The sequence below is a fragment of the Frankliniella occidentalis genome, unplaced genomic scaffold (assembly GCF_000697945.3).
Source record: "Frankliniella occidentalis isolate FOCC.00 unplaced genomic scaffold, Focc_3.1 Scaffold2, whole genome shotgun sequence".
NCBI lineage: Eukaryota > Metazoa > Arthropoda > Insecta > Thysanoptera > Thripidae > Frankliniella > Frankliniella occidentalis.
Window position 1 is genome coordinate 2,023,607 of NW_026267132.1, and position 24,172 is coordinate 2,047,778.

The 24,172-nt window shown below is 41.8% G+C and overlaps 2 protein-coding genes across 11 annotated transcripts; one reads left to right on the forward strand and one right to left on the reverse strand.

Moving 5' to 3' along the window:
- LOC113205958 (GATOR complex protein Iml1) lies at positions 1-12,351 on the reverse strand (the record flags this gene model as incomplete). Of its 6 annotated transcripts, none has more annotated exon segments than XM_026421793.2 (31): positions 1-647; positions 734-993; positions 1,082-1,216; positions 1,309-1,480; positions 1,562-1,722; positions 1,824-2,048; positions 2,139-2,247; positions 2,328-2,529; positions 2,600-2,701; positions 3,187-3,233; positions 5,021-5,152; positions 5,797-6,000; positions 6,094-6,268; positions 6,359-6,573; positions 6,657-6,874; positions 7,915-7,932; positions 8,290-8,427; positions 8,503-8,730; positions 8,822-9,049; positions 9,128-9,380; positions 9,458-9,623; positions 9,716-9,973; positions 10,060-10,127; positions 10,214-10,410; positions 10,491-10,678; positions 10,774-10,916; positions 11,001-11,141; positions 11,236-11,361; positions 11,437-11,606; positions 11,712-11,849; positions 12,186-12,351. In XM_026421793.2, coding segments are annotated over 31 exon segments (5,190 nt in total). In that variant the 5' UTR covers positions 12,235-12,351.
- A 202-nt stretch (positions 12,352-12,553) lies between these two features.
- LOC113205959 (glycogen debranching enzyme) lies at positions 12,554-23,708 on the forward strand. 5 transcript variants are annotated; one of them, XM_026421798.2, is made up of 26 exons: positions 14,327-14,886; positions 16,745-16,895; positions 16,971-17,187; positions 17,301-17,508; positions 17,615-17,968; positions 18,061-18,302; positions 18,383-18,595; positions 18,676-18,870; positions 18,945-19,074; positions 19,153-19,276; positions 19,383-19,648; positions 19,758-19,910; positions 20,026-20,228; positions 20,318-20,524; positions 20,610-20,842; positions 20,924-21,013; positions 21,106-21,283; positions 21,378-21,547; positions 21,648-21,828; positions 21,936-22,083; positions 22,170-22,317; positions 22,395-22,610; positions 22,683-22,891; positions 22,964-23,149; positions 23,243-23,479; positions 23,559-23,708. In XM_026421798.2, exons 1-26 carry the CDS (start codon positions 14,674-14,676, stop codon positions 23,604-23,606), a joined length of 4,920 nt encoding a protein of 1,639 aa, XP_026277583.1. In that variant the 5' UTR covers positions 14,327-14,673; the 3' UTR covers positions 23,607-23,708. The 5 variants fall into 5 exon arrangements, with proteins under 5 accessions (XP_026277585.1, XP_026277582.1, XP_026277583.1 ...); XM_026421800.2 differs by lacking the exon at positions 14,327-14,886 and adding an exon at positions 12,554-12,753 and having other exon boundaries at positions 20,610-21,013; XM_026421797.2 differs by having other exon boundaries at positions 14,326-14,886; positions 20,610-21,013.
- The last annotated feature ends 464 nt before the right edge of the window (positions 23,709-24,172 follow it).

Below are 24,172 nucleotides of genomic sequence, written 5' to 3' on the forward strand. Positions count from 1 at the left end.
CATAATTTATCTAATCACAGACCCAATATTTAACAATTAAAACTAATTTGTTGGTCAGAAAAACATAAAATAGGTAATTTAAACTGCTGCGTCAGATCCAGAAGCAATCAGATATAACAAATTTCTAACAACTAACAATTGTATAATGTCGGTAAATCGAAACAAGGTATAGTATTTTTACAGTCTTTTGGTTATACAGTATATTTATAAACATATGATGAGCTTCTGTGGTCATATATCTGTTGTGTGCCTGACATGTTGTAAGACATAACTGTCATGCAATAGAGAATGGTAAAAAAAATTTTTTGCCATTAACCTAAGGTTTATACCTTCTCAGGAACTTCTTCTAGAGTGGAATGTACACCACAAAATACGCTAGTGTTATTAAAATTACCATTACGAACCCCTTCCCCATTCGGCACGTGTGCATCTCCGAATGATGCAGAGGCACTTGACGTGCGTTCTTCATATTGGTCTCGGATAATCCAGCACTGATCCCAAAAGTTCAATAGCCTGTTATTTTGATTACTGCAAAATTCCCTAAAGTCCTTAAGCATTTTATTTTGGAACTGTTCATCTCCTGTTGCGCTGTTAGGGCCTCTCCATCTTCGTGTCAGCATATGATTCCATGACCACAGAAAGCCAATCTGGGAGGAAATACAATGAGAGGAAGTTGTTTTCATTCAGTAAAACCAAGACACTTTAATACAGTAGGTATGTATAACTTGTTTACCTTGCGATCTGGACCATATTCATCTTGATTACTGTTTCCACTGACATGTCTTGTTATATATTCTTCATGAGGACTTGATACCATAACATCGTGGTGTGTTGGATACTGCACGCTAGGTTGACGTCCCACAGTCCGTTTGGATTTTCCTTGACAATCCATGTCCTGAGCATGTGACCGATGACAAGGTGGAGATGGTATTAGCAGGAACATGTTGCCAGTAATATGAACGTATTGATGATGATGTCTTGTTTGCTCTTTTTCTAGGGGAGAAGAAAAGGTCAATTTTTGTCAAATTAAAATTTCTTGTACCCTCAGAGAAAGGTCTATAAGATATAGCTCAAAACTTACCCTTCTCACGATTAAATCTATTTGCTTGTGGACTTGTTCCACGGTTTTCCATGGCACATGCAATGAAACCGAATCTCAGTGCAATGGTCTCTTGGAAAAGTAAAAGCCGCTGAGCCCAAGAATCCTCTGGGAATTCTGCAGGAGTAAAATTTTAGTGGATAGAAAAAACTACTGGTGGGAATGAATAAAAATTTAACAGAAGAATAATTAGATCTATAGAACTTTACCTTGAAATAAATAGCTTTTACTACCCATTAAACATTCAGTGTCTAGCGGAACAAAGACAGGTCCTCGTAGTGGATCTGACTTGTGGGTGAATGGTAATGCTAATGGATCTGCAGGGATGGGAACCATCTGAAGGCTGCATTGAATTGCTTTCCTAGCCCAGCCAGAAACAATCTGTAGGAGAATGCATTAGAAATATCATATACAAGCGATACATTAAAAATCAAGATAAAATACTCTTAGAGTTGTATTTACCAGCTCCGCCACTATTGGTCCAGAGGCCGACAACCATTGTACCACTAGTTCATATGCTCTATCTGGACGAAATAATGATTGGTAGCGACAATGACCCCATTCTATTCGGTCACTTTTATTATTCACATCAATTTCCAAATGAATGTTTTTATACTGAGCAACTAGAAACACAGTGGGAAAAATCAAATATTTAAAAGATAAGAATAGATATAAAATGATCAAAATGGCCTTTGGGGTTTTAGCTTTCTTGCTTTGTTATTACCTCCATCTCCCTGACACATTTCCTCCATTTTGTCTTGTAAAAACTTAGGCAGTGGTGGTAAGGGAATAGTAATGGGTGTTTGCTGCAATGTTGGTGAGTTGGGAACATTGTCAACACCACCTGAGGCTGGAGGCATCCAATTTGTTGGATGGCGAACTTCTACCTCTAACCATTCATTTTCAAAGCTCTGAATATCACCAAACAAAGCAGAGCTGGAATCACCATCTAAAGGGAAAAAAAAAGATAAAATTGAGATCAGTAACAGTTTTGCTGTTCAATAGAATTAGGTAACATACACAATAGCACGACACAAACCTTTTTGATGGTCATGATCTGAAACTATGTGGTACAGATAAAAGCCAATCTTTAGAGGCTGAGTGTGGTCCCCTGATGCATGGCAAATGAGCTTTTCACTTAACATTTTCTACAACAAAGAAGATTGGTAAAAATCCTTACCCTAATAAGATTAAGATTAACTTTTCTGTGGACTTAAAATAAATGTACCTCAAGAATTTTTTCTGCTGACTGTTGACAAGTTACGTCCTCAACATGCTTGATCAGCCACTGAACAGCATCAGCACTCGCAAAAGTCAGGGAGGATGTATGATGAGCCAAGAAACCAACTCCAGTCATTGGTTGGCGCATGGCATCCACTATATCACTTGTTGATGCATTGCGTCCTAGACGTAACTCTGGCTGTGCAAGACTACAAAACAGAATAAAATAACTGACATTCCACTGGGGGCTGTCTGGTATTAAAGATAGAAATATCTCACCCATCCTCAAGCCAATCTTGATGATCGTTGTTGGATGTAAAGTCAACTGGTCCTTCCCCTGCAGGTGATGCCCGCCCTCTCTCCAGCACTTTTGAGCCCGATCTATAAACAATTTAATAGATTAAAAATTGGTAATTTAATTTTTGCACTCAAATTTAAGAGCAGAAAAAAGTAAGCAGATTTTTATTGGTTTAAAGTGTATGAAGAGAAGTTGAAAAATGAAGCGAGGGGGAGCAATGCCACAATTTGCCTAATTTGCCTACTCATTCACTAAACAAGGCTTAAAATACTGATACATTTCCATGACAATCTAGCTAAGCACTCACTTTCAAATGTACAAAATTAAGATTACTTCTTTTTAAAAATAAACTGGAATGGATCATAAAGATGTTTTTAAGATGATAAGGTTGCCTTTAGTATTTTTAAAGAACTGTTTGAATTACTGAAGAAAATCGTAGTTCAAATTATATTTTAGTTTCAATTACATTGATCTGAATTTCCCCTCAAAAAAGTTACATGTTATAAGAAATTTATCAAATTTACAGTAAAAACTTCTGAAACCCCATTCTGAGAATGACACCACTGACCTTGCGTAGAACCTTTCCACCAAGCGCCCCGATGGAAGATGTTTATCCTACGGAAAGTGAGTAATGGTTTGAAGAAACAAGCAAAGCAGAAATTCAAGGGCAAAAAAATGCAAAATTGAAAATCAAATTAATCAGTGTCAGATCACAGATTATTATTTACATAGTGCTGCATAGAAAAAAATATAAGGATACCATCAAAGAATTTATAATGCTATCTCACTCACAAGTACGTCAAAAGAAAACAAAAGTTCTAAAAGAAGCAATGAAGCAATTATAGGTTCACAATGTTCAGATAAAATCATAGGTTAAAAGAATATCTCAGGCTTCAATATCCCAAGACCTGTAAATATGCACAATTATTGTAAATTTTATACCAATCATATAGTATTATGCGTAAGTTATCCAAAGAATATCCCTCCAAAAGCATGCATTAGTTTAAGTGATCTACTGACTACCAATCAACGAAACATTGCAAGTAAAAATTCACCAAGAAATTACGATACAGCATAAGTAAAGAAACCACTACCAGCCGTGACAGGTGGTACTATGACATAAATTAAATGCAATCATCACACACATTTATTCATAATTCCCAAGCCAATGCATAAAATGGTCGAGCTCATTTTTCAAATGATAAAACAGCCTTATAGCTGGGAAGAAGTAAAGAACTTTTCTGTTATTTGTTTCATTTTTTGGGTCCAATACCCCTGCTCTTTTGTGATGTTTCATATAAATTGAGTGTGTTTTGGCATGCAAAGTGGAAATATGTGGAAGCTACAGGAATGGAAGCCATTCTCCAACCAGCAGGAAAGATACTACAGTATTAATAATGCCTCCACACAGATGCACAAACAGAACGCCACCGCAGGTGAATTAAATGATAACTAGCACCAACAAACCTCGGTCTGGGTTTATCTGGTAGTCGATTGCTACCAAGACGCTCTCGGAATGGAGAGTTACCAACAATACTCGCGTGCTAAAAACATAAAATCTCTATAAATAAAAGGTCCAAGTGTTGAAAAATCTTCTTCTTATATAAGAAAATGTATAGGCTATTTCTTCAGCACGAATTTAACATGTTTGCACAAAAACATTGCTGACTTGACTGAGTGAGTACTGTACTCTCAATTGTTTTAGGAAAATTATCCTAGTCGAGAAAAAATTCTCATAAACAATAAATACAGGGCACAAATGTTATCCACACTCATGCAATCAAACCAAAACATGCATACTTGAAATTACTGTACCGGGAACATTAGTTATTCTGGCAAACAACTATCGTGAAAATACTGAATGTTCTTTACGAATTGAAGACAGAGACACAGAAAGAAATTACTGCTAATTGGTAGGATAACGCAACAAAATTGATTTCATAAATGAATCAAATTAGGATAAGAGGTATGAGGTAAAGAAATATAAATGAAACAGCAAGAAGCCACATACAACTTTTGAATGAGAGGTGAAAGCTGGAATATCTTGTTTATTTAGTGGCTTCAAGGCGTTTACAGGGCAAAGGCAAGGGAAAGAACAGGAAAGGAAGAATAAAGACAGCAAACTTGAGAACCAGCAAAATATTTTGACTTGTAAATATGTTTATTACTTTCTGGAAAAATCTACCATACGGGCAAGCTAGGTAGTCGTTTTCTATATGAAGAGTGGTAACACTTACCTTGAGACTTAAAGTAATTTAATAATCAAAGTGATGAATAACACTGAAGTTTTGAAGGAAAATCGCAACACTTTTCAAAGGACTTAATGTCATTGTTGAGATCAAAGAAATCCCCAGGTTAACTCTAGAAAATGTCTCCTAATGTCTGCTGACACAATGTAATACCTGAGATATGTTAGTTGCATGGTTAGCCGAACTACTAGAGTGCGAAAGGAAAGTCAGGCTGGTGCTGTGTCTGCGTCGGGTCAGATGGCTGAGCTGCAAGGGCAGTGGGGCTGGTTGAAAACTGTGGGGATCCTGTAACACGCATTTGGCTCAAAGATATGTACAAGCAAAGACAGCATGCAGCATATATGTACATGCAATGGATAGAAATATACGTGTATTTATGTAGGCCAGGATTTGGAAAACAAAAAAGTGGCTCACACAAAGCTTAAGTGAATAAAGAAATACACGGGAAAATTTTGCCCTGAGGAGAATAACCAATTTTTTCCAATGTACAGTATAAACTTACCACCTGCTTTGAAACAATTAATCCATTTGAAAAGAAAGGATTAGTCAATTTTTCTCTTTTGACCCCATTAGTTGATCCTTATCCCACTATAACTATCATTCAAATACACAAATACTACACTGACATGCTCTCAAAACTCAGGCACTTAATGCAACAATGCAAAATGGTGACAGCTAATTAAAAAGGTACTAATTAATTTAAATCAAAATATTCTGGCATGCAGATAACTTTTGAAGTACTGTACACAAAACCACTGAAGGATTACGTTGATGAACATCTACATCATGCTTGACACAAAACTTTGGTACATAAAACAATTTGATATAAGTTACACAAATTCCAAAGCTTAGTTGTTGTTGTTTTTGGAACTCGCTCACAAATGAAAGAAGAAAGAGAAACATTAAAATTAGGAATTTAAAAGACTTACCCTAGGCTTTTTATGAGCATTTGGTCTTCGAATCCTATTCACAAATGTTTCGATGAATCGTAAGAAGTTTTTCACCATTTGACACTGGTCCTCAGTAGAAGGAGGCACATATATATCACAATGTTCAGAACCATCAAGAATTTTTCTTGTTGCAGATTGATTGACAGGAAGTAAATAGACTCGGAAACGCCAGTACTTCAGTGCCTTGAATCAGAATTTAAAAGTCAACGCTTCAACCTACTTTTTAAATGTTCAAATAACTCCACTTGAGTCAAGATGGAACCACCGGCCACTTACTTCTGCTAAAGCAAAATCTGTATCTCCTCTTGTACAGATATAATGGTCAACATAATTCCAGTTGAAGTTTTCAAGCTTTTCAGTTGTGAATGACACCCAAGAAACTTCATAAGATTCATGGTCAGGTGCTTGGAAACGATACTGATAATAAAAGTTGAATGGTGGGTAAGGGTGCCTATACAACAAATAGGGAGAAAGGAAATTGATAGAAGAAAAACATGTTCAGTAAATTTGCGTAGTAGGGAATCCATGTTTTGGCAGTTACCTTGGCCTATATCGCGTAACGGTAATACAAGAACCTTTCAGAGAAATGCGGTGAAATATTCTTCCTATACTCAATAAGTATTCCTCACTTGGCTCCATATCAGTGGTGCGGGGTCCAACAACTGAGCTGGGAGTTGCAGGAGTCTCTATCTTAACTCCTGCGCCAAGAGAGCCAAATGGTGCACCGTCTTTGTTAGGCACTATTAACTGGAATCCCTGGAGGGGAAAACACTGGGAATGAATCAAACAGCAGGGACTGAAAAACTCTTTTCAGACACTGTCTAAAATCAAAAACATACCTGAGCCAAACGCTGTGAAACTAGTTCCTTGAAAACCTCCGACGTAGTCAATGGTTTTTTATAAATTGCTCTGCGCTGAGCAAAATCAGCATTTACGTCATCAGGTAAGAGATAGTAGTCCGAAACAACATAGTCATTTTGCAAACTTCTCTTGTCTGGGAAATAATCAGTTGTGATTGGAAGACAAGCAGATATTGTTAGAGATTTCCAATCAACCCCTGTGGGGAAAACATAAATATTTTCATTAGTAAGTTTGAGACAAAAGTGTTCACATTAGCTAGATCTGGGAGTACACATGAGTTAAGCTTTGTCCAACTAGCTAGCCATGTGTTATGGTGACCATGCAATAACTCCTACGGTTATAATTTAAATTATAATAAACTACAAAATGAGAAATATTGCTAAACTCTATTAAGATAGATAAAACAACCATTGCAGACTGTGAAGGGATGCACACAGCTAGAGAGATGAAGTAAACAAAGACAAGCGCATACACAAAATTAGCTTAAACTTTGGTAATATTTCTGGAACCCAAAAGAGCTGTAAGTTTGAATACATCCCTACTACCTCTTGGTATAAGAGCACTGTAATAATTTTCTAGTCTGATTTCAGCAGGTCTGTAAAAGACAGAGAATAATGACCATCACAAAGATAGCAAAGACGCATTCACAGAGAAGAGAGCTACAAATTTTTATACATAGTTAAGACAAGATATGAGAACAAAGGGTATTGTAACAGAAAATTTCTTACTACACGATGCCCAAATATTGCTATTGCACTTATGGTATTACATCATATATAAAGTAATACTGATGACAGACATTCTTCCAGGCTACAAAATGACTAAATGAGAACATGCATGTGGTTAAAACAAAACAAAACAAAACAGAAACAAATCAAAACAGTGGCAGAAAAATACATAAAAGAAGATGTTACCAACCCACATTTGTGTTGTGTACTTCCTGTTAATTAGTTTATTAGCAAAGAAGCAAGATACAGTATTCTCACTACCCTCTAAGAGCATGCAGATAATTTCATCTAATCTAAAATTTTAGATGGATCCCATTAAAATCACAACACCGACCTAAGTAAGGAAATAGACACAAAGAAAAAAGAAAAAAACACATGGAAAAGAAAAAGGTTGCTGTTGAAATACAACTGTGCTTAACCACTACCCCTACTCACACCAGATGGAATCCACAGAAAGAAAAGTCTACGAAACAATTATACTAATTTTTAGAATCAATAATGTTCAAACCTATAATTATTTTTCCGACTGATTTGATTCAGTTGACAGGCACACAGGACCCCAAAGACATGGAAAGAAAAATGGAGGGAAAAAAGAGAGAGTTATGGCATTAAAATCACAGAAGGCAGTTCACTCATCAAACAGAAAAAAACAAAAGAACATCACATTTGTTTGTAATAAACGTTAGCATAGATACTAAATAAAAGAGTATTTTGGCTCTGTCCACCACAATACTGTGGATAAAACCTATCATTTCTTAAAATTTTATCAATTATTTCTGGAAACAGCAGTAGCTTTAATTGACAACAATTTGATTAACTTAGATGAATCAAGCAAGCAACAACCAAATGTTAAATTGTTTTTGAACATTCAATATTTTTGTACCTGTAGTCAAAGCAGGAGTCCACTCCTGTTCACCAGTTGCACCCCAAAGCAAAGCTTTATTTGCTGACTGCACTATTTGAGTAGGGATTTGTCCGCGTTCAGACAGCTGTGGTCGGCCTAAGCTTCTTCCTCGAACATCTGAATCCAAAGTAATCACATGAACACATGTAATAATAATAGTATAAGGCATCAGCTTCCCAGGTTGATACTCACGATCCTGAAAAGCTATCTGAGATGCAGATCTTGTCATGCCACTTCTGCTATTGAATTTTAGAGCCAGGTCCCCAATAGGAGATGTACTCCTAACAGACACAACTTCTTGAGATTGTCCGTTAGTTCCTTGCATTTGGGCAGTTGTCTGAGACTGGCTCTGATCTTCATTAGAGGTGAATGTGGGAACAGCTTGATAATGATGTTGTTGTATTAAAACCCCCTCGGGACCTACAAATATTCAAACCAAACATAGCCAGTGTTACTCACTCTGATTGAAAGATGACTTGGTAAAGAGCTTAACAGGTGTTCAGACTTTTACCTTTTGGAAAAATGTGAGTCCATCTTCTCCGATTTGAAGTCAACTTAATTGTGACGTGAGATGGGTCGAAGGGGTTGATGAGGGCTCTTCCAGGTCTCAGTAAAGCAGTATTCTGAGGTGGTGATGTGGGTGATATGGGGGAAGTAGGCGATCCCATACTTCCTGCAACTACTCTTAGTGGGGGTGAGGTTTCCCCTTCGAGAAGATCTTCCAATGCTCTATGTTTAACTGTAAGAAGATCTATTAGTAAAAACTGATAATATTTGATTGATAATACAGAGAAAAAAGTAGATATGAAAACTAAACCTTTAGCCATTTCTGCAAAACCATCTTCATTAGCATTAACAGAAAGAGATGGCTGGGGAGAGTTATTATTGGATCGAATCTGTGGTATACTGATGGCAGCTGATCTTGGAGTTAAAGATGAGCCAAGAATAGGAGATGATCCCATCAAAGTAGACAATGGACTAGCTGGTCCAACATTGGGACCGCCACTGATCATCTTAGGGCTAGTCATTAAGTGGCTGTGACCATTAGATGGGGAACCAACAATTACATTCTGCAAGAAAATTTTAAAAGACACATTTTTTGAGATATCCAGATAGAGCAATGTAGCTTTAATGACCAGAATCTTACCTCTCCATTGTTCATATGGTGAATATCAGGATCAGATATCTTACGTCTTATAGACTTTGGAAGATGTTGCATTCCAGGCCCTGTTATGCTCACACTTACTCCACCATCAAGGGTGACACTCCCTTTCTTGTGTCTGCTTGAAGCCCTTTGCAATTGACGAGAAAATCTATGCAGATGTAAAAGAAGAACAAAATAATCAAAAAAGTAAAGAATTTATCAAAAGTTTTATTTGATAATAGATGTGAGTGCACCTCGTACCTAGTTGTGTGGACTGTAGGCATCTGAAACACTTGCCTATCATAGGCATCATAATCAAATGGAGACTCAGGAAAAAATTCTTCATCCACAAGCTTAGTTTTTGGTGTGGTTGGGGTAGTGGGCAGAGCGGCAACTTCTCCAGGAGCACATTGGGATTGAGAGGAATGAGAGCGTGTTCTCACAGATTTTGTACGAGGAGGTAATTTAATTCTTGGGACAAAGTTTGAGTATGCCACCTTCTTATTGGTTGAATAGAAACTGTAAAAAGTAAAAAAAGCCATTTAAAAAAATATGACACAAGAACTTAAAAATAGATAAAAGATAAAAAGATAAGTGAGGCATACCTAAGGTTGATCCAATGTGGCATGCTATAATCATCAACTGCACTGATGGAAGTGTCTTTATTATGAAACTGTAAAAATTAACAGAATGGCAGAAGTCCAATGCAACATGCAAGAAAATGGAAGAAATAGACTTAAATTTCAGGTCTATACTCACTTTAAGCAAAGGTACAGCATGTAATGGCTGCTCTCCAACACAAACTAGATCGCTACCAACACCATTGTCAATGATCCGCTGCTTTGTAATGTTAGTTAGTTGACGATCTACTTCAAAAACACCAACACCAGGAGTAATGACTACAGAGAGTTGACCAGTCCGTTCAAAACTTCTATCCAAGTAATGTTTTTCAAACACTGAGAAAAATAGGAAAATTGTAATTTGGTTTGAACTCAAAGATATAAGAGGTAAAATTTTGTGATAAAACAAAGCATACCATTCAGAGACATGTTCAGTACTTCTAAGAAATTCCCCTGGGCTGCAGTGGAATTTACAGCCTTGGGTATTTCAATACCAGGCCTCTTGTGATATTCTAACACAAGGCGTTGATAATCCATAAATAAACGTCTTAGTTGAACAAGAGTGCTACTCCAGTCATCATACCTTTCATTTTGAACAGCAACTCTAAAATAAGAAATAATCCAGTTTTACTTTAGTCTGAAATAGAAATTAAAAAGACAAAGTTGTGTACCACTTTAGAAAAAATATGATTCTCTGACCTATAAAAGTCCTCATAAAATCTCCCTCTATAGTCTTGTTGAAGACAATCTCGCATGTGGCGTGGAAATTCTTCTAGACTACTGGCTTTGTAAAATGTTCTTGAAAATAAGACAATTGTAACTTCATGATTGCTCCCATGTTTCTGAAAAGTAGAATGTAGTTACATACAAGACGGATAAAAATGTACTTTGAGCCAAACAATTAAATTCATATCAATAAGTCTAACCTTCCATTTCTGGAATAAATCTGCCAGAAACCCATTTACAGCTTTCTCAAAATACAAATCTCCATGAATGTCAAAGTCCCACATCTCTGAACTCATTTGAAGAAATAGGTAAACCATACTGGTTGAGGATCTAAATACAATCTTTAAACGGGAGAAAAATAATGATCAGAGAAAATTGACATTAATCAAACAATGATAATGAAATAAGTGGTGATTATGTTTGAACCATCCATACCTTAGTATTTTCAGTGATAACACCACAAGCTACTCTAACACCAGAGGACCACATTTCATATACCTGACATCTTATGTAACCTCCACAAAATTCTATTTTCTTATTAAGATAGATGCATGTATTGATCTAGAAATCGTAGAAAGGAATGAATGATCTGCTTTACAAAAACAATGTCAATGATGCCAAAAAACTGACAATTACCAAACTATTCTTCAATCGCCACATCTCACTACGACCCATATACTGATCTTTGAAGGTAAGCTCAACAGAGTCTAGACTAACTGTCTCTGGTTCAACAAGTTGCATACACACATCCACATATTTGCGGAGTTGAAAAGCCGAAGCTATGCTGGACTCAACACTTATAGTCTCTGCAATAGAAAAAGTACATGTAAGTTATGTTTGGCACCCAGTGTCTACATTGATATCAAAAGAGGTTAGGAAGCAAAGGGTATGTTTGCTATTTTTTACCACACCTTTTCCTTGGAGATCTTCTTTGAATATGGTAACTTGCAAAAGAAGTCTACTGAATTCATCTTCTGGGTGATAGATTTCTACAATGTCGCCTTTCTTAAGCGATGGACAGTCTCTGGGATTAATTATTAAATCCTCCGCTAGAAAATAAATGGTAAATTGAGGTGACTGAACAATAACAATTTGTGCATTTTTGAAGAACTTTGGCGGTCATTGTATCAGAAATCTCGATAATTCAACAAAAAAAAAAAAATGTTGGGTTTAAAAGGGCATTAAGACGTTCTGAGTTTTTCTTTCGGAGGGCGTTAATTTGATACAAGAAAACGGAAAATCTATACAATAACAAACAGAAATTATGACAATTTTGATTTAACTAGGAAATGTGTTTCCAGGTTACTGGTGCCCATTCGTGGCGTTTAAGTCACAAAAGAAATATTTCAACAAACAACACGTACGTCTGATCTACAAGCACTTACCGCTAAATGATCTTTCGTGAACAATGAGCTTGTAATGCTTCATTGTCATTTTGAAGCTTTTAGCACATATCAGTCTTTAAACTACGTTGCCATCTACTAGATCGTGATCCTTGAACAGCCAACAGCCTGTTTACGTGATTGATTTTGGCAACATCCGCAGGGGGCAGCACTCTCGCTGAATTGCGCATTTTTGGTTGTAATTTTTGGCGCTTTTGATACCATTTTTACTAAAAAAAATTAATTAGACTTATCCATGTTTATTTGCTTCATTATCAAGTCTGAAAAAAATGGGAAGTTGAAAATAGGGGGATTAAATGACATCTTATGTTGATGTCTCTCGAAGGCTGTGAAGCTTTCTGCTAGGATTTAAGGGCTGGCGAGTTTGAATGAAAACAAGTGACCGCTGGTGACCTTCATTTGAAGCATCAAAACAGGGCCATTTCACCAGAATTGGTGTTTGACGCTCGCTGGTAGTCACGTTCGTGTCATGTTCTACACATTAGAAGTCTTTTATCGTTGATTTCCCATCGCATCTTGTAACTGTTCAAGCTACTATCGCCTACATCAGGTATGCTTTTTTGTAGGTTATGAAATGTCTCTTGACAGTTAACTAAATTGCTCGACTGCCTTTTTCCACTTATTTCCTGACGCGATATTTTGTCAAGCATCAGAAAACACATGTCAGCGTATCCCTGGTCGCCACAGTTTTTTGACTGCTAGGTCAGTGCAGTTTGGTCCTTGTTAGGGCTCCACTGCTTGACAACCTCTCCCCCTCCTCCATTCCCGCCTGCTGCCCTCACTGTTTCGCTTCTTCTTGACAGTGCGTCCGGATATTTGAGAAGTTCCGCTCTGGACGGCACACAACAGTCAGTGTGACAGGATCTAGTTTCTCCCCGTGAATAGACAGTTTAACCTGGCACTATTCCTACTTTGTTTACATTTCCTGTTTGTCTACGGTTCTTTTCCAGAAAATGAAAGGGACTCTTGAGTTCATGAGTTAAATTGTGTGACGGGGAGTTAATTGTTAAAATACTCTCTTGGTTTCAATGTAATAATCCTAAAATCCCAAAACAATAATGCTTCAAGGGAAACCCCGTTGTGCTAGGACACAGATTTCCGTGCTAGTTTTCTGTGTTCTCCAATTTGTTAATTCCCTGCTATGTGACAACTGTGGTGACACATGCTGCAAAAATAATCAAACTAGATTCTGCGATTCTTGAGTTTGGTGCCGAGCAGGCCTTCGGACCCCCCTCGCCGCCGAAGCCCAAATGTTTGTGTTTCGACTTTCACCCCCCCCCCTTAACCCCTGCCACTGCCGAGGCTGCAAGTGGCTGCCAGCCCAAACCCCTCCCCATGTAGGACTCTACCCCCCTCTGAGGCCTTTGCACCGAGCACGCACCAAGCACGCGCTGCCCACCATGTGCTCCCATGTGATATTGTCTTCGTGTGGTATCAGGCGCGGAGGGGGGAGGGGGGGGGGAGTAGTAGGTGACAATCATCCGTCACAAGTGTCCCTCCTGACCGCGGGGCCCGCGGCGCGGGCAGTGTAGTAGCCTTTTTGCCGCCTTTTGCTGGGAGGCGGGGACTCGGCGATAACTTGGCGCATAGCTGCGCCCGTCTGTAGGGTGATTCCCGTGATTCCGCACAGGGGGGGGGGGGGGGGAAGCCAGCCGGTGAACGAACGGGCAGTGAACGCGTGAACGAACGGGACCCATTGGCTCTTATGGCGCTTTCGACGCTTCCGTTCGCTCATCCACCTCGTTCGTTCATTTGTTGTATTCGATCACTTTTGCCCGGGCCCCCCCCCCCCCCCCTCATGGGTGACTGGCATTAGGTGGGAGAGAGAGAGAGAAGACTAGCCACTCTACGGAATCACCCACCCAGCCGTTAGCTGAATGGAGGATGCCTGGCCAGTGCTCTGGTGTTCTGATTGAAACACTACGGGGTTTCAGGGCAAGCGGGCCCTCTGGACTTCCCCGCCGTCCCCCTTGCCCCCGACCATCACGCGACGGTGCCGGGGTAGTCTCCCTGCGCTACGCACCGCCCCGCCGTGGAGCTTCCCTCCCCCTTCCACCGCCCTTTCCCACGGCTGTCGCTGCCGGCATCGGCCGGCCGGCGGCCAGCTGACCGGCTCGACTATTAGTCGGGGGGGCATCGCTGCTGCGCTCAGCTCTCTGCCTCTCGATCGCAGCCGGGCCAAGCCGGGCACAGCCGGACACGCGGTGGACGACACACTGGTCACCTTGACCGCACCGGGGACCTCGCGAGCCCATCTCGCTGCACCGTGCGGTGGTGGTGTTGGTGGTGCAGGCCTTGCACTTCCGCGCGGCGCCAGGGGGGGAGGGAAGGGGCCGCGGTGCGTCGGGGGCGTGTGTGTTGTAACCGGAGCGTCATTGTAGCCGAGTAATCTGGGCTCCTAATCGTCGCCAAGGAGCAGCCCGGCGTGATAAAGCGTGCTCCGCCCCCGCGCCCCGCCCCCCGCGCCGCGATGGACGAGGACGGCGAGGAGGGTGGCGCCGTGTTGGACTTCTGGCGCGCCGTCGCTGCCATTCGAGACGCGCTCGTCCGCTCGGCGGCCGCGGTCGTGTTTTGGTCCAAGAGTCTTTACGCCATGGTGCACTTCTCTGCCTCGGCCGGGTCGGCGGGCGCGCTGCCGCCGCCGGCCTCCACCGCCGCCGCCACCGCCATCCCCCGCGACTCGGTAAGCGAGAGGGCAGCCACTTCCGCGTGCCAGCAGCCCGGGGGGCTGTATGCGCTGTATCTTTGTGGCTCTGAGCCACGTCGTTTCCAGAGGACTGCGTAGGAACTTGTTTCAGTGAGTGGCGCACGTGTTGCCACCGTGGTGGCAGGGTGCCGCGCCGGCGCGCGCTCTGTGTGTGTGAGAGAGAGAGAGAGAGAGACCCCTCTCGCCGGTGTTCCTTACTGGCGTCATTACACATGTCCCCTGCGCGAAACTCGACCGCGAGCCCTTTGTTCGCGAGGCTGCTGCTGTTTCCGCCCTTTCCGCCTCACGCCTATGCCGTGGCGACCCGTCAAAAACAAGTTGACGAACACCACGACCACTTATTGCATCAACGAACCACTCATGAAGTTGTTCAACTGTGCGACAGTTGCGCACTGGGGAGTGTTTCCCGGTTGAGCACTCGATTTATCAGTGAGCGTCATCACCGATCGACGTTATTTTAGTTTTAGCGCCCAAATGACCCCTCTTTGACACCGGCCGAGGTCTTACGAAGCGTATAGAGAAAGATAAGGCCAAACATAAACGATCTGGGCCAGCTAGTGTTTACTTGTCTCGTCCCCCCTCGCGGCTCACCCGCACCCGTATCAATGGAATAGCTTTGTCACAGGTCAAGGCTGCGCCGGCCGAGGGGCCTAGAGGGGCCTCGCCGCCGCCCTCCTGAGGCCCTTGAGCTGGGCTGGGTGGCCGCACTGCGCCGGCGCGGGTGGGTTTTTAGGCAGTCCCTTGTGGTCTGTCTCTACCCGAAGGTAAAATATTCCCGTTTTGTTAAATATTGCCGGTTCTCGTTATCCAGTTTTGATAAAGATTGCCGATTGACGTTCCAGTATTCCAGTTTTGATAAGCCGATTGGCATTGATAAAGATCTGTCTTTGTTATATTTTGTTGTATGTTGTATTTTTTCCCGTGTATAGACACCCTCGTCGACACACCATTGTTATGACACTCGTCAGCAGTGGGTTGGAATTTTTTGGAACCGTCCCAGTTTGGGGGTGTTTCATGTTTGCCGTATTCGATATTATCGGTCCCGTTTGTGCTTCCCCCCCCCCCCCCCCCCACGGCCAGGACGAGGGTGTTTTGTTGTCCCCCGCACGTGGTAGTGCGTGGCGTGGCGCGGCGTCTTGGCCCCCCGCCCGGCATGTGCGGGGCTGCCCCCCGGGGGGTGACCCCAGACCCACCCCCCGCCCCTCTCTATGGCGACCTTGAAGGCAAGGCGCAGCACAATTCGCTTGCTTGCGTAGTGTCGATCGCCGCAGTCACGTATGGAGGTATTTTGCCACCTCACATTTTGCCCCCCCCCCCCCTTTCCTTTTCCCTTTGCGGCGGTGGGCGTGGTGTATATTTCGGCGTGCAAGGGCTTGCGACGTGAGAAGCGTGCCCGGCGTTGTGTTACGCCGCCGTCCTGGGAGGTCGCGGTGACCCCGGGTACGGGGGGAGGAGAGGGGGAGGGGGGTCCTCCAGAGTCAGGGTGGGCACCCGCTGAGGCACCCGCAGACCAGTGTCCAGTCTGACGCTCTGCCGGCAACATGGACTTTGTAAGTCGGTCGTACCCTTTCCCTGCTAGTGTTGACTGTTTAGCCCCGGTATCGCCCGCTCCCATCCTTAGTCTTGGCACATTGAACGTGCTCAGCTGTAGCGGGCTTGTTTTCCCATGCTTGCGCTTTTTTTGATTATTCGTGAAACTCTGGGGAAGAGGCCCCAGGCCGCTCCAGGCTCCTTCGTTGGAACGCCCTTTTTTTCTTGTTTTTTTTTTTTTTTTTTTTATTTTATTTTTCTGGAAGCTGTTGATTATGACTGATCCGCCCTGTTGCGTCCGCAGCCGGTGAGGAGAATGTCGGAGCGCAAGCTGAGCGTCTCGGGGGCGGTGGTGGGGGCGCTGGGCCAGGGCCTCCAGGGCCGGCCCGAGGTCCGCGTCCTCACCCTCAACGACGGCGAGCACCAGGAGGAAACGCTGTACCGCCTGCGGAAAGGTGAGTGTCGTTGGCCCTTGGGGAGCCTATCCCGGACACCCGACGGGTCCTGACTACCCCTTGCCTGACCCGCAGGGTGGAGCCTGCACTTCCGGCTGGGGACCTCGCTGCTGGGCCGGAGCGTCACGCTCCACTGCAACCACCCCTCGGCGCCCGAGGAGGACTTCAGCCGCGCCGCCTACCGCGTGCTGCCCTGGCAGAGCGACTCCGGCTCCAGCGACGACACGGCCAAGTTCGCCGAGGTGGTGATCCGTCGCGCGGGCTCCTTCCACTACTACTTCACTTACGACGAGTGAGTACCTGGAGCGCCTGCGAGTGCGCGGGAGGCGGTCCCGCGAGACACGCGCGCGCCACGGGACTGCCTACCCGGCACCCCGCAGGGGCCCTCACCTCGACGTGTTGCAGGTCTGCCGAGAACCGGGCGGGCTCTGGGTACTTCACCGTGGACCCAGTCTTGACCTGCGGACCCGACTTGGACACCCCTCTCCCGCTGGACAGCGTCCAGTGCCAAACTGTGCTCTCCAAGCTGCTTGGCCCTCTGCCCACGTGGGAGGGCAAGCTTCGAGTCTCCAAGGAAAGTGGTTACAATATGATCCACTTCACTCCAATTCAGGTAGGAAAATTTCCCAACCGATATCTTTTCACTTTCTCTTGTGTTATTTCCTCGTTCTTCCCACTTTGCCCTTGGTTTTTAACATGTACTTTTGATTTTCTTTCAGGAATTGGGTGGCTCCAATTCTGCATACAGTCTCAGCGATCAGCTTCGCTTGAATCCGAAATTTGACTTTGATGGCAAGACAGCTGACATAATTGATGTAGAGGCAGTCACAGACAAAATGCGTCGGGACTGGAAGGTACTGAGCATATGTGACATTGTCTTGAATCATACTGCAAATGAAAGCAAGTGGCTACAGTCCCACCCAGAATGCACCTACAATTTGATTAACTGTCCTCACTTGAGACCTGCTTACCTTCTTGATGCTGCTTTACATCAACTTACTTTAGAAGTGGCTGCTGGTAAATGGGAATACTCAGGTATTCCGAAAGAAGTTGACTGTGAAGCACACCTTCAGGTTGGTACATTTTACACTTGTATTGCAGTTCCCCTAAAAATTTATTGTAATTTGTGTAATTTAATGCTGTTTTTTATTCTTGTCTTGATCAGGCCATACGTAGTGCTATGCATAGCAGCTTCCTTCCTCGAATCAAACTTGATGAATTGTTCCTTATTGATACTAATAGTTTGGTAGCACAATTCCTAGCTCTCGCAAGAACCACACCTCCATCCCAAAACCCTGCTTCCTTTGAGGATAAACAGCTTGTTGTTATTGTGCGTGATGACCAATGGACACGCCGAAAATCCTCGGTTGACATGGAGCTAGCCCAAAAGTACTTTAACACTTATCGGTGAGTAGTATTTACTTTCTTGGAATATCTTTTTTATTTTATCTATTGTGCATGGTGATTGATCTCCTTGTCTTGTATAGAGGAGACTGCTACGATGAAGAAACAAGACTTAGACGGTGTGGTGAAGACTTCAAACAGCACATTGAGGGTTTAAACAACATTCAAAAAGAGGCCTTAAACAATCACCTCAACTCAGCAATCGAAAATTGCATAGCTGGTATGCGATATTTCCGTGTTCAAGATAACGGTCCTCATATTCGAGAAGTTTCAGTCCAAAATCCTCTTGTTCCACGGTATGAAAAGATTATTTTGCACAATTTTGTATTGTAGTCTCTGTATTGCAAAGAAACTCTATTTTATTTTGTACTTGCAGCTATTTTACTGATTGTGGAGAACCAAAAAGCCTTGAGGAGCATGAGCAACTTATGTATTCTGATAAGGCTTGCTTCATGATGGCACACAACGGTTGGGTCATGGGTGATGATCCTCTTAGAAACTTTGCAGGTCCTGATTCAAATGTTTATCTTCGCAGAGAACTTATTGCTTGGGGAGACAGTGTAAAACTAAGGTACTATATTGAACTTTTACAACCTCTCAAATTAATTTGTCAAATTCAAAGCCTCACAATTCATTTTGGTACAGATTTGGTGAAAAACCTGAGGATTGTCCATTCTTATGGCAGCACATGAAAACTTATGTTGAACAAACAGCCAGGGTTTTTGACGGTATAAGGCTTGATAACTGTCACTCTACTCCTATTCCTGTGGCAGAGGTGTGTAAATTGTAATTTTGGGTCTTGTACAGTATTATCAACAAACTTTATTTCATGATTCTTTTATGTATTCTTTAGTATCTTCTCGATGCTGCCCGAAAAGTTCGTCCTGACCTCTATGTTGTTGCTGAACTTTTCACCAACTCTGATGCTAAAGATAACATATTTGTCAATCGTCTTGGGATTACTTCATTAATTCGCGGTAATTAAAATAATATATCCTTTTTTTATGATTTTTTAGGATTTTTTAGGATTTTTTTTCTGATTTTGATTTGCCTCTGTTCTGTTTTATTTTTTTTTCTTTACAGAGGCCATGTCTGCTTGGGATTCTCATGAGCTGGGCAGGCTGGTTTATCGGTATGGAGGGGAGCCAGTTGGAGCATTTTTACAGCCTGTAGCTCGACCCCTCGTCCCCTCTGTAGCTCATGCCTTGTTTCTTGATCAAACTCATGACAACATGAGTCCAATAGACAAACGTTCTGTCTTTGATCTTCTTCCATCTGCAGCTTTGGTGTCTATGGCATGTTGTGGAACTGGAAGTAATAGAGGGTACGATCAACTGGTCCCTCATCATGTAAGTTTATTGCTTTGAGATGAATTCGTCCATCTTTATCTACAGTATTAGCAACGGTTAAATATTTATTACATGCATAATATGTATAATGTGTTTTTATTTCTTGTAGATTCATGTGGTTGAGGAAGACCGTGAGTATACATCATGGGTGGATGGAGACACATCCAATCCTGAAGCTGTCAATCTACAAACAGGTATTACAGCTGGGAAAAGGGCCCTGAACAAGCTACATTTTGAACTTGGACTGGAAGGCTATAATCAGGTATGTAATCTCCCTCTGTACATATCAATCTAATCCATATTTTTTCATCCAAGCTTTTCATTGCGTTCTCAGTTGTCTACTTAATTTAAACAAAGGTTTTTCAAAATAAATGCAGGTATTTGTAGACCAAATGGACGCTGATGTTGTTGCTGTCACGCGCCACAATCCGTCAACCCATCAATCTGTTATCTTGGTTGCCTACACAGCCTTCCACATGCCTGAACCACATTTCTACCGAAATGGCATGAAACCTCTAACTGTGGAAGGCACAGTAGATGAAGTCATTTTGGAAACAACTCTAACTCATGCGGCATTTAAGTATGCTTAACTTTAAAACAATGTTGTTTTTAAGTTATTATTTTTATATCTAAATATTTCTTTGTAACATGTTTTTCATTTCTTGTTAGAAGCAACAATGGCCCACGATTTGGAAAACAGGAAACTTTTAAGAAAGATCCCAATAAAATTAACGGATTGAGTGATTATACACTCTCCTTAAGAGAGAGTTTTCCCCTCTCGGAGTCGGATGCCTTGGTTCTTGGTCATTCCTCTGACCCGGGTCTAACAGTTCTAAATTTCAAGAATTTCCAGCCGGGCTCTGTCGTAGCAATTAGGTCAGTTCCAATCCTTCACCAAGCACTTTTTCATTGATGTTACCACTATTTATGTCAGTTCATGATTCCTTTGCTTGTAAAACAGAGTTTCACTCAATGAAAAAGTACGTCCTGCTATTGAAAAACTTAGAAGAATCACATCAGCACTTTGTTCATCATCTGGAGATTTAGATTTGGATACTGTAGTGTCGCGCTTGTCTTTGGCTGATCTAAACCGGGCTTTATATCGTTGTTCTGAGGAGGAAAAAGATGAGCCTCCTCATGCTGGCACATATGAAATTCCTGGTTTTGCTCCAATGGTTTATGCTGGACTTCAGGGTATGTCACTATTCTATAAAATATTCAAAACACACATTAAAATGAAAATAGGATTCTATATGTATTCTTTATCTGTGACAGGTATTATGTCCTTACTGAGTGAAATTAGACCTAAAAATGACTTGGGCCATCCAGTGTGTGGAAACCTTCGTGAAGGCAATTGGATGATTGGTACTGGCTTTGTTATGTTTCACTGTAAATTAGTATTAGTGGGACTCCCATACAATTTTTCCATGAATTAACTTTTTCTTCTCTCTCCTCAGATTTCATGCACGAGCGTCTAAAGCGTAACCCTGGCACATGTGATTTAGGTTTATGGCTGGAACGCTCTTTGCAGCCTGTGAAAGAAATACCAAGATATCTTGTTCCACGTTACTTTGATGTCATCATTACTAATACCTATCTAGCTCTGATTCAGCATGCATGGAATTCTATGTCAGAGTGAGTTGTAAAAAGGCTTTCACTGTTTTTGGTTGATGCATATAGAAGGGCAGTGTTAACACAATAGGATATTTACTATTATCTTTGTTTACAGGTTTGTAAAAGGGGGCAGTACATTTTTACGAAGTCTTGCCATGGGTTCACTTCAGTGTGGTGGGGTTGTTTATAGTGCTCAACTTCCTCAACTTTCTCCAAATCTTTCACCTCCGCTGCCAAACACTCGTTCTGACAAGCCTGAACAAGTGTTTACAACTCTGTCGGCTGGTACTGTTTTTATGTTGTTTTTTTTGGTTAAATTTTGTAAGATGTTTTTTTTCTTTATTTGTGGGAAGTGCTATTAGACTGACCTATACTTATATTTTAGGCCTACCTCATTTCTCTACTGGATATATGAGGAACTGGGGTAGAGACACATTCATTGCCCTGAGAGGTTTGTTCCTTCTTACTGGAAGGTTCCAAGAAACTCGTTATCACCTTTTGGGATATGCAGCATGTTTGAGACATGGACTTCTACCGAATCTGTTGGATGGAGGAAAGAATGCTAGGTAGGTCATCATTTTATAATTCATAGTCTCCATAAACAATTTTGGTCATAGATACAAGACTAGCAGAATGACTTCTATTTCTTACATTGTTCGATGTCTCCTTTTAGGTTTAATTGCCGTGATGCTTTATGGTGGTGGATGTACACACTCAAAACTTATGTTGAAATGGCTCCCGATGGTGTCAGTATTTTAAAAGACACAGTATCTCGAATTTTTCCAACTGATGACAGTGAGGCTCAAGAGCCAGGAAAGCATGTGAGTTAAACACTTTGGAACACATTGTTTTTATGGGTATGTAAGTAAAGAAGTCTCTGACACTAAATCCAAAATGCAAATTATAGGATCAACCTCTTTATGATGTCATTCAAGAGGCAATGCAAACTCATTTTCAAGGTCTCATTTTCCGTGAGCGCAATGCTGGTACACGTATTGATGCTCATATGACAGATAAGGGCTTCAACAATCAAATTGGTGTTCATCCTGAAACTGGTAAAACTTCTTAACTAGCATTTCAGATTTCTATAATTGGACGTAAATATATTATTTTAAATGAGTACCGTTTACAGGATTTGTTTTTGGTGGAAATGAATGGAATTGTGGTACATGGATGGACAAAATGGGATCTAGTGAGAAAGCGCACATAAGAGGAAAACCAGCAACCCCTCGAGATGGGAGTGCTGTAGAGCTGGTTGGTCTAAGCAAAATGACTGTTCAATGGCTGTCTAACATGCATCGTCAAGGACATTATCCCTATGAATCGGTTACACATACAAATCGTGATGGTATGCTTCCCCTGATAAATGTTGAAATAATTTCCAATTTCGATTTCATATTTTCATATTTATTTTGTACAGGAACATCCACAACTTGGACCTATGAACAGTGGTCAGAAAAGATTGCTAAAAATTTTGAAAAATTCTTTTGGATTTCTGAAGCTCCTGCTGCTGGAGAGCTCAGACCAGATCTCATAAATAGGCGTGGGATTTACAAAGATTCCCACGGAGCAACTCAAGCTTGGGCTGATTATCAGCTCCGCTGTAACTTCCCAATTGCATTGATAGTGGTAAGTTGTATGGAAGTTGAGAAGAATTAAAAATGATAATTCCATGGGGAATTTACATTTTTCACATTTTAGGCCCCTGACATGGTTGATCCCAATCACGCATGGACAGCTCTAAAAGTAGCAGAAAAGCATTTACTAGGACCACTTGGCATGAAAACATTGGATCCAAGTGATTGGTCTTATCGCCCCGATTATGACAATAGCAACGATTCTGAAGATGCTTCTGTTGCTCATGGCTTCAATTATCACCAAGGACCAGTAAGAAACAATTTCTAATAACATTAATGTTTTACAGAAGTGAAAGTTTTGTTTTATCTACAGACTGACTGTATATACTTCTGTTTCTCATAGGAATGGGTTTGGCCTGTTGGTTTCTTCTTGAGAGCAAGGCTGCATTTTGCATCTATAGTTGATGGAGGCTCCCAGCTCTGCAAAACCATTGCTAGTACCCGTTCTTTAATGTCGAAACATTTCTCTGAAATCCAGTCATCTCACTGGAGGGGTCTGCCTGAACTTACCAATAGCAATGGGGCTTATTGTCATGATAGTTGCCGAACTCAGGCTTGGAGCATGAGTACTTTGATTGAGGTAAAATATAGTTCTTTGCCAGTGAAAATTTTCTTTTAGAGATTTTAGAGATTAACTCTCATTTTTGCAACTTACTCAGGTGTTATATGACATGGAGAAGCTGGAGGAAAAGTTGGCAAATAACTGACCCAGCTACAAGGCGCGTGATGCAGTCAATCAATTCTTATGGCATCCCGCGTCCCCCGAACAAACCCAACTAGTGAGCACACTGCCGTTTATATGTAGTTATCACACTGCTGATGTTAAAATTGCTGCAACTTTCCACAATGATCACAAGAAAAATTGTGTCATTAGAGGAATTAATGTTAATCAGGATGGTCCTAGTGGTAAGTCGCTTTTATCATTTTGTGAGGCGCTTGCAAATGACGCCCTTAAACATGGCCTCAAAGAGGGATTGGGCCGTGTAATTGACTCAGCCTACCTGAAAGTCAAAGTACCAAAACCATCGAGACGCTTTAGTCTATTGCAGAAAATTTCTATCGAAAATTTTGATGAGAATAGTGTAAATGTCAAAATGTCTGTGACTGAGGTAAGTCAGGACAATTTTGAAGAAGATGGTGGGAAAGAGCTTCCAGTACAGCAGGATAACTCTACTACTCATGGGGATGCTGGCAAATTACAGTCCGGTAAAGATATTGAATTTCTTGCATTGGATGTTCAAGCTCTTGAACAAATGAAAGTGCAAAGCTCCTC